The 10,170-nt window shown below is 49.5% G+C and overlaps 1 protein-coding gene across 1 annotated transcript; it reads right to left on the minus strand.

The window, feature by feature from the left end:
* Window positions 1-715: 715 nt before the first annotated feature.
* ttll4 (tubulin tyrosine ligase-like family, member 4) lies at window positions 716-10,070 on the minus strand. Its single transcript, XM_067228102.1, has 19 exons — window positions 9,996-10,070; window positions 7,727-9,250; window positions 7,535-7,611; window positions 7,263-7,326; window positions 5,629-5,747; window positions 5,160-5,270; window positions 5,004-5,080; window positions 4,544-4,738; window positions 4,285-4,367; window positions 4,048-4,176; window positions 3,611-3,733; window positions 3,411-3,509; window positions 3,158-3,292; window positions 2,897-3,034; window positions 2,572-2,668; window positions 2,242-2,452; window positions 2,061-2,128; window positions 1,926-1,972; window positions 716-1,823 (listed from the first exon to the last, which is right to left on the minus strand). Exons 2-19 carry the CDS (start codon window positions 9,175-9,177, stop codon window positions 1,607-1,609), a joined length of 3,441 nt encoding a protein of 1,146 aa, XP_067084203.1. The 5' UTR covers window positions 9,178-9,250; window positions 9,996-10,070; the 3' UTR covers window positions 716-1,606.
* Window positions 10,071-10,170: the final 100 nt, after the last annotated feature.

Consider the following 10,170-nt stretch of genomic DNA (forward strand, 5'->3'; position numbering starts at 1 on the left):
CCCTTTGGCTCCGAGGAGTTTCACTGGGCCATTACAGATGATGCTATTTTTATCTCTGGTGACCTGAAGAATGTCTCTCTGCTCTCATATCCCTCCTTGCTCACTCAGCACATCATAGACAAGACCCTGGACAGCAGATTTATGCAACGCTGGCAAGAGGGAATTCAACCGTATGATTACAATACTGAGAAGCTGCAAGACATTTAGCAGGCTGGTCAGGAATGCTTCCCACAGCAGGTGGAAACACAATACCTCCTCATATCACAGAGAAGGGCCAGCGAACACACGTTCATTATGGGATGATTCTTATTATTATACTTACACATTAACGTCATGGTAATACACAACAATCAGGACACCAGATATTATGAGCTTAGATGGTGAATACCGATCACTTACAGTCTAGTATGTTAAAGCAGCTGCCATTCCACTGTAAAGTGTTTCTAGTATTGGTTACACAGCACTCCCTGTGTATGTGTGTGTATATACACTTGTGTCCAGCAGCATTCCAAACAAAGTCTGTCACAACAGTCAACTGGGGTCATCTTTTACCCAGTGTCCTGGATGTCTGTGTGCGTTTTTCTCCGAGTTCCTGTCAGCTTGAACTGAATCCAAAAAAGAAACCAGCAAAAATGTTGCCTGTGAGGTGAGGTTGTCTGCTTGATTCTTAGTGAAAAGACAACACACGGAAGCAAGTGTATTTTCAAATGTCAGTTTTTAATGTGAAAACTTAAACCTGAGCAGTTACGTTAGCCCTCAGTTTGGGACTACCAATTGTTAATAAACGTTAAGAAATACCTCTTTATCGATTTATTTAACAATGAAATTCTGTTCAAACTTCACATGTACTCTAGATAAGGACCAGGATGCAGCTACCAGCCCTGCAGAAGCGAGGCTGAAATGTAAACACACCTTGACAGGCGAGATCTGATTGGATCGTGTCACTGCAACAAGCGGTGGGTGTGTTCAGCAGGCGCGGGCGCTGAGGGGCAGAGCTGATAGGAATAGAGTGCCTGGAACAGCCAAGCCTCTGGAGAATTAATGAAGCACTGTTGTCCTATTGCGGTCAGTCCTCTGAGGGACAGTCAGTGCGTGGCACCCTGCTGAAAGCCACCCAGACGCCAGCAGCCTTGGTTGCCCCCCCCCCCCCACCCCACTCCCCAAACCCTCGCCAACGTTACCGCCCCAAAAAAGTCCAGCTCAGCCAATCACACGCTCCACAATATGGAAAAGCCATAAGAACACTCAGTGATTTAAAACAGTCATTCATTTGGCCAATAATTCACACTACACTTTTCACTACACTATAGCCCTCTGTTCAGTCCCTCTGTCTCTCGAACTCCACATAGCAGCAGAGAACAGCTGTAAGGAACGGCAATATCCATACCTGGAGAAGAGACAGGAGAACATAGAGAGAGAGAAAGAGAGATGGAGGGGGGAGCAGGTGAGGACCTGAACTCTTGTTAGTGGTTAAATAACACACCCACATTTCAGCACCTACACCCTGTCTCCTAAACCAAGAAATGGCGTGCTTTGTGCAATTGTTAGTATGGAAGCCCAAGGGGACAGGTGCCAACAGTGTTGTGGTGGAGCTCTGGGTCACCACTCATATAAAGTCTTTGGGTGGCAGACTCTGGGTAAAGATGGGGCCAGGGCTGGGGCTGGAGCTGGAGGAGCAGCTGAGGCCAGGGCTGGAGGAGCGGCTGAGGCCGGGGGAGTCCATCAGACTGATGTCAGGTAGGCTGGAGGTAACAGACTGGATCTCCCGGTCGGAAAAGTCATCGTCATCTGGCGGGAACCTGCGACTGTGGCTCACCACAACACTGGCACACAGAGACACAACAGGGACTCAGTCAGCATGAACTTGGCGTACAGCAGAATCTATGATGTGGTGTGTGTTTGTCTGAGAGAGAGAGAGAGCTCACCTGGATCTGCTGAGCTCTTGTCTGGGAACATAGCTGCTCTTGGACCACTAAGAAACAGCATCACCAAGAGGTTAATGCATGTCTACCATGTGGTAAATGAAAGGAGAAAAAAAACACTGAGACAACGATACTCACTATGTGTGCGGGATCTGAGGTGCCTAGATGAACTCCTTTCTGACACAGTGTCTTCAGCAGATGGATCCCTAGACGCAAACACAAACTTGCAATTACTGTGGAGCTCCCTTGATCGAGGGGCTGCCAGACCATGAGGGGAAACACCCACAAATGCATGAAAAAAACCCACCCACAAACACACCTTTGCTCTCGTTTTGGCTGTATTTCTGCCCCCACTGGTCGAGGAGGATGTTGAGGTAGCGCGAGTGCTCGAAGAAGCGGAGGTAGCGAGACGAGGTGGGGGAGGGGAAGATGCGCTCGAAGTCTCCTTTCCGACACAGCTCGTCCTCCGTGTGGGCCAGGACACGCACGTCCTCGGGGGTCAGCACGTCCAGCACGGACGAGAACAAGGCCTGACGGCAGGAGAACACACACGCCACATCTCTGTACAGTGGTCATCGCACGGGCCTGGGGTGTAGAGCGCTCCATGTGCCACCAGTGTGTGTGTGTGTGTGTATGTGTGTGCTTGTACCTGGTCTGTAAAGCGCTGGCTCAGGTAGAAGGCTCGTTTGACTTTCTCATCAGTAGACAGGTCAGATCTGGATCTCTCCCGTGTCCCTCCACACACACTACACACACACACACACACAGTCCAGCCCATCAGAAAACACACACAGTAGGTGCCAGAAAAAAGAAAAGAGTAAAACAAACAGATGGAAAAAGGGGGCGTAGGGAGGAAGAAAGAGAAAGAAACTGACAAATTCAGTATTTTATTTTATAAACGTCAGGAATAAATCTAATATCGAGTGTGTCCCTTCGTGCTGGAGGACAGTCAGGGTGCTATGCTACAGTCTGACCTGCTGGTGGAGCTGGAGGCACTGCTGCAGGACGGGACCACGTCGTCCCTCTGAGGAAGAACGAAGCCGGCCAGGTTCAACACGTCCCTGATCATCTGACCCTTGATGGCCACGTCCAGAGCTGTGTTAGAGTGGAGGCTGGGGAGAAGCAGGGGGATGTTAATACACACACACACACACACACAATAATGACACACACACTCACACAATGGTCTCTCTCTAACACACACATACACACACACACACACACACACCGTGTACCTGGGTGAGATGTTGACTTCCAGAACCCAGGGTTTGAGGTTCTCGTCCAGCATGATGTCAAAGCCAAACAGCTCGTGGCAGCTGTATGGAGAGCGCAGGTGCATCTTCACCAGGCTGTTCACGTACGGATCTGACCTGCAACACACACACACCTTTAGACTGGACCCCTACAGTCTCTTTCATCCCTCTTTTTCTTACTAACACCCAAAAGACTGACAACCCTTTCCGCAATGCCATATCCTTGGGAACTTACGCAATGATGGTTTTGATGACAATGTCCTTGATCTTCTCCCAGATCACAGTGGTGTTGACCCCCTTGGAACCCAGGTACTGCCAGAGTGCCTTCAAGGCCCTGTACAAACACAAACAGAGACACACACCGGTTACAATCCAACAGTGAGTCACTGCTTGGTATCCCATCATCAGCCTGGGTCTCAGAGCCGGTCCCCTCACCACTTGTGTCCCTGACAGGCCGTGTTGTCACTGTTGCTCTGGTACTCTGAGTTCTTCTTGTTGACGCTGTAGTTGGTCAGGTGCATGAACTTGTTCCCCAGACTCTTTGTGGAGGAGGAGTACCTGTGGGATGAAACACGCAGGATGTTACCGGGGGGGAAGGGGGGTGGCCAGGCCAGGGAGCAGGCCCTGGAGCAGGCCCTGGAGCAGGCCCTGGAGCAGGCCCTGGAGCAGGCCCTGGAGCAGGCCCTGGAGCAGGCCCTGGAGCAGGCCCTGGAGCAGGCCCTGGAGCAGGCCCTGGAGCAGGCCCTGGAGCAGGCCCTGGAGCAGGCCCTGGAGCAGGACCTGGAGCAGGCCCTGGAGCAGGCCCTGGAGCAGGCCCTGGAGCAGGCCCTGGAGCAGACTATGGCAGTGTCCCTGGTGGAAGGGGCTCTTACTTGCAGCTGGCGAAGCGGACCAGGCCGTCTGAAAAGATGTAGATCCTCAGGGGGTCGTAGGAAGACACGTACACGTAGATACGCAGGTCAAACTTGTTCCCGCTGATGAGGTAGGGCTTGTGCAGATACCTACAATACACACAATACCAACTTTAGTTCCCCGAGCTCCAAAACAGACCATACACTGACCAGAGTACACACCCTGTTAATGACAAACACACGGCATCCAGTGCTTACTTCTGGACCAGGAGAGGTCTCTTGCGAGGCATCTGGCTCCACTTGTGGATCACCTGGATGCCGATCCCCCTGGCAGAGGCAGGCTGGTGATGAGAGAAGGAATCTGTCAGCAACCTGTTACCATGCTCCAATACCTACCGCACTATAATGTCAATGTGCTGATGCATGGAGGGGAGGAAAGGGAGGGATGGAAAGGAAGGAATGGAGAGATGGATAGGAAGGAATGGAGGGCTGGAGATTGATGGACAGACATGTGTACCGGTTTAATGATCCACTTCTGCCGGCTGCTGCCGTCCTCCCAGGCCTTCTTCAGCTGCTTGATGTCCTGCGGCAGCACAAAGGAGCGCGGGAAGAAGCCAAAGTCTCTCTTGCCGAAGCGCGCCTGCATCTTGGACAGGTTCCTCCACAGGCGGTCCTTCCTGCCGATCTGGAAGGACCCGGGGAAGTGGTTCAGCTGCCGGGGAGGGGAGCAGAGACACACGGTCACACCTCCACACAAGGACTCGTTTTCAAACGTGGGTACGACAGATTTTCTTTTCTTTCTTATAGAACTGAGGATGCGGCCGATAAACATAGTTTTCTTCATAAGAAGTGATGGGAGGGGACAATCTGCAGTTTCCCCCCCCCCAAAATAAGTGGGTGTATACATGTATAATCTACACCCTTAAACTTTGCTGTCTTTCTATTCCATAGGTGCAGATGCCGATTCTTTTCCTCACCTTCTGGTATTCTCGAATGGCCTTGAAACAAGGAGACTTCATGTGATGACCCCAACACCCCAGCCAGTCATGGCTTCCTACAGTCACACAATAAAGGCATTTCATTTAGAGTCTCTACCATCGCTACCAGTTTCACAAGGGCGTGCGAGAACTCACTCTTGGTGACTTTGAAGTTGGACCGGGTGATGGTGTTTTTCACCACGTTGGGTGTGACCGAGCTCATCTTCCATTTCAGGAGGTGTCTCTGCTCGAGTGGCAACAGCTCCACTGCAGGACAGAAACACAATACAGCTACAGAGGCATCTCACTACCAATGACCATAACAACTACAGAAACACCACACTGCAAAACCAATAAAGAAACACCACTCTATTCTTCTCAAGCTATAGAGGTACCTGCCTGGACCAATTGTCACTACTAAGCATTTCGGTCTAATGTAGATGCCTTTCAGTTTCAGCAAGTGTTCAGGAAACCAGCCTAAGAAATCCTGTGTTACTGGAACTTTACACAGAACCAACAATCCTATTGACACTATGTACAGTAGTTGTAGTATCCCCTGTGGAATGTTGTGTTGGATCTGTCATGTGGTGTCTGCAGTGTCGGAGGCTGTAGCTCCAGGACTGACCTCTCTCGTTGTCGGTGCTGAAGTAGAGCGTGGGGGGGATGTGGGGGAACATGCTGGGCACCAGAGCTGGCTTCTCCTCCCTCTCATCCTCCACCTCGGACGACATTGGCTCCTCAATACTGACACACACAAAGACACCCGAGTCAGAGAAAGACACAAGAAGGCCTTGGGAAGAGGGGTTGATTGGTCGAGATACGCCCAACTAATTACAGCGTAGGTTTAGAATGACAAGCGATTTCAATCATGTTACACAATTACAACATGAGTAGGAAACACAGCGATGTCATCCAGAGACAGTGAGTGGACTATTTCTGTCAGGAACCAGAACTCTGTTAGCTACAGCCCTTCCACAGTCCTGTGTAAGACAGACAGAACAGTGAGCAGTTAAAAAAAAAAAAAAATCTATTTTTCTTTTACCTGCTCACAGTTCTGGCAGTTTTTTTTTTTTTACACAACTTTGAAAAAAGTTTGAACCAAAAACTTCACGTTAAACCGAGTCACCTCTGATTGCTTTGATACTGTTGAAATTGGACAGAAAAGCAGTAGCATACCTACTGCTTAATCATCCATAACAAGGACAAAAGAATACAAGCGTACGCAAAGTTAGCATGAAAGTCGTCCTTGGCACAGAGTCAAAGCCATATCTTCTGGACGGAACACTACTTACCACACTAACGAGTAAACAAGAATATATTATCTAACAAACACCACGACAGCTACTCCTGTTGACGGCAACAACAACAAAAAACAGGGTTCTTGGGTGACCCGTCAGGAGAAAAAGAGAACTCACATGACAGTCATGAAGGATGGGAAACGTTATCCTGGTCTCGTCTTCAAAAAACACCCGTCTTAACTGACAGTAAATCCCATTGACTCTAACCTGGAACTATACTCTACTCTACGCAGCCTTCAGCTTTGAGGTGAGGGGAGTCAAAAAAACCTGCAGCCCGATACCTATCAACTATTCACCCGGGACGTCATGCTATGACAATGATCCCACAGGCCCAGCACTATTTGGTCACAGAATCACGTCCCCCCCTCTGGCCACTATGGAAGGGACGGTCCCACTCTTATCAATGATTGACAATTGGGAGACCTTTCCACTAGCCTCTGTGCTTTCAGTCTTTTCAATACCCCCCAACTGCCAGAACAATAATAAAAAGTTCAATTCTCTCCTGGGTTTTTGTGGTTAGCAGGGAGATGTCAGGTGTTGTGGTCAGGGAGGTACATAGAAGTGGGGTGAATGGCTCTTCTACAGAGATCTAGACACAATGGAATGAAAACAGGGCCTGACGACGATCCTTCATCCATCATCGGATGTCTTGATGTGTGAGACCTCCTCACACTGACCTTTGTTGTCCAAAAATCATTTTCAAGTTTGTAACACGGTTAGCCCTTTAGGTTCTAAGTTCTCTCTTCAGTCATGGTTTATCTGGTACAAAACATGACCTACATGACCCTGCTATCCAGCATCAACATCAGTTCAAACAGAACATCTTCCCTGAAAGCCAGACAATGTTTTCCAGAATATGATTTAAAACATGAGAAGGGGGGACATTCCCAATTACAACGTGTAGAAATATAAGGCATGTTACTCAAAAAGATTCCAACAGCAGAGACATGAGCAGACTTACTTAGAAAGGGCTGACATGGAGGCCGTGGACGAAGAGTCATTCATGGAAGAGCAATCAGATCCATCTGGAATACACAAACAATATTATATTTCATTGCCCCATAAACTCTGGTATGGTAAAGACTGGTAGGTGCTAGCCCCATACAAAAAAAAAAAAAAAACTTGAACACTACAAACGCTGTTTCACAAGTAAATATACTTTGGCCATAAAGTGGCACGATTATTAACATGTCATCTACCCAAGTGTGCATGTTAACAGGCTGTTAGCGTTACCCTCATCACTGCTGTCCCCCTCCAGAACATCCTGGAACTCCCCGTCCTCATCCTGCAGCATGGCTACACTCTCCAGGCTGAGGACAGAGAAGAACACTACATTAAGGACTTCCATATGGTAACAAAGCAGGAATATCAAACACACATCACAACACAGCACAACATAGAACTGTCAGGAGACTCACAACTCACCCTGAGGCATCACACTCTGTAGGCAGCCCTTCCTCTAGCGGTGGGGATGGAGACGGTGATTTGGAGGGGCACCCCTCCCTGGTGAGGTGTATGGCAGATATCTGAGTGGTCACTGAGCCCACAGAGGGTGTGGGAAGAGACCCCAACACTGCGTCGTCAGACCTCTCCTGGGTGGCACTAGGACTAGCGCTGGCCTGGGTAGTAGGAACCTCTGGATTCGAGGCTGGGGAGGCACACGTCCCTGTGGTGGAGATCTCCCAGGTCTCCATGGGCTCCACAGAGGAGGCCTGCTGGGCCGTGCTGGTAAGGCAGAGTGGTGAAGGGTTGGCTGGGATACTGTGACAACTAGGACTGAGGTTGGTAGCTTTGGCATGTGCACTTTTTTCTCCATTAACAGCTCGACCGTTTACAACGCTCTTGTTCCTAGCATGGGAGACTGTGCTCTGGGTCAGTTTCCTTACAGCTTCGGTGAACACCACCTCCGAGGTGACCTTGTGGATCCCTCCAGTAGGACGACCTTCCCCTCCATTGGAGGTACAGACCAGCGCGTGCTCCTTAACCCCTTCCATGTCTGCCGTCACTCCATTCTCAAACTTCAATGTGTCCTTGAGCCTCCAGAGGTGGTCCATTGACACATCCTGGGAAACAGTTTGAGCCTGCAATGGCATAGTAAACCGCGTTTTCCCATCCCCTGTGTCACCACCTTGGCAGAAGGATTGGGTAAGCTGGGGGGGCACAGGCTTGGTCGGGTTCTTGGTCCCCTGGCGGGGGCTGTGACTAGGACGGGAAGGCACTTTAACCCTGGTGGTTGTGGGCTTGGTGGTCGCCGCTTTGCCGTGGTCTTTGAGACTCACGCTGCCCCAGGGGGAGGACTGGTTGGTGGGCATGCTGCTTTGAGCTGCCTGGAAAGGTACCGGCGCACCAGGGGAAGAAGTCTTAGATGGGCAAGGACACGTGAGATAGGCACCACTTGCTGCAGGCTGGGGCGAAAAGGCCCTTTTCCCCAAAAGCCTAGACCTCAACTTGAATAAATCCAAATTCCAGTTAGGTCTGGGATTATTCTGTACAGTTGGCTGCCGTGTGTTCTTGGAGACAGGAACACCTGGTTGAGTGTGTCCATTACTAAGCACGTTAGCACAGGTGGCACATGCACTCAAAAGGCGCTCAGCGTGGTTGGCTATGAGAGTGGCTGCAGGCACAGATCTGTAGGCACGTTTAGAACAAACATGAGTCTCAGAGGCACAGTAGGGGGAATCTGTATCCACGCTCAGCTCATTAGGCTGGGCCACATGCTTACAGTGAACTGAGGAGCAGAGTTGGGACTGGAAATGGGTTTGTTTCTTCTCAACAGGGTCGAGGGGGACGTGAGGGTTTGCAGCAGATTTGACTCGCACAGTGAAAACTGGTTGGGAGGTCTTCTCATTCAGGTCTTCCGCTTCACTGGAGGCCATCAATTGCCATCATACACCCTCCCGGCATGGGATTTGGCAGACACATCAGGACCACTGGGGGCTCTGCTTGGTTCTGAAAAAACAAAGGCAATGCCTAGAGTTAATTGACACTGAAATCAATTCATATAGGTGCACATAATATTTGGACAATCAATGCAACTAGCTAGCTATAAATCCAGAGTCTAGCTACATGTAATATAATGAAAATCTCATTCATTATATGTCGCTAAAGTATCTAGCTAGTGCGACATCTATCTTATCTATCGCTGTGCTACTAGGTGATATGTCACCAGCCCAAACAGCCATGTGGTAAAAATGTGACAGAGCTAGGAAGCCAAGTTAGCTAGCCAAGATATTCAACAGTGTCGAAATTGCTAACAGTACAGTATGCTAGCTAGCTAGCTAGCTATCTCTAGCTAACTGTTGGAATTTTTTTGCTGACTTGTCACCGGGGGAAAATGTTACCTAGCTAGTTAACTTCTGAGTTTTATTTGAAAACTTGATAGGTAGCTACACTGACAAAATGTCAACTCCAATATCCATATAATGGTGTAACAGTTAGCCAGCTGGTTTACTGAAACCGGGCAACAACGAGGCTGCAGTGACGGGGCCTTACCAGCTGACTAGCTGGCTATCGAAAAGGGTTAATGCGTTAGCTTAACTCCTAGCATCTGGTAGCTACAGGAGCGTAGCCTACTTAGCTGGTCGCGCTGGTTTTCACAAGCGTACATTACCAGTCACTCAATGTCAGAGAACACACTTTTACAGAATACCAAATAGCTACGTAATCAGTTGCAACTGAAGATTCAGTTTCTTACCTCACTGAGTCTGACGGGTGACAAAACTACACGGTGCATTCCTTTGCGGTGTGTCTGTCTACCCGCGCTGACAAGGGAATCCCTCACGCTGGCTGCTGCTGCGTCCCCCTAGCAACCACAGACGCGGAGGCGACTTTTACTTGGGCAGCACAGGTTAAACATAAAGCATTTTCTG

This window comes from Osmerus mordax, chromosome 2, assembly GCF_038355195.1.
Source record: "Osmerus mordax isolate fOsmMor3 chromosome 2, fOsmMor3.pri, whole genome shotgun sequence".
Lineage (NCBI taxonomy): Eukaryota > Metazoa > Chordata > Actinopteri > Osmeriformes > Osmeridae > Osmerus > Osmerus mordax.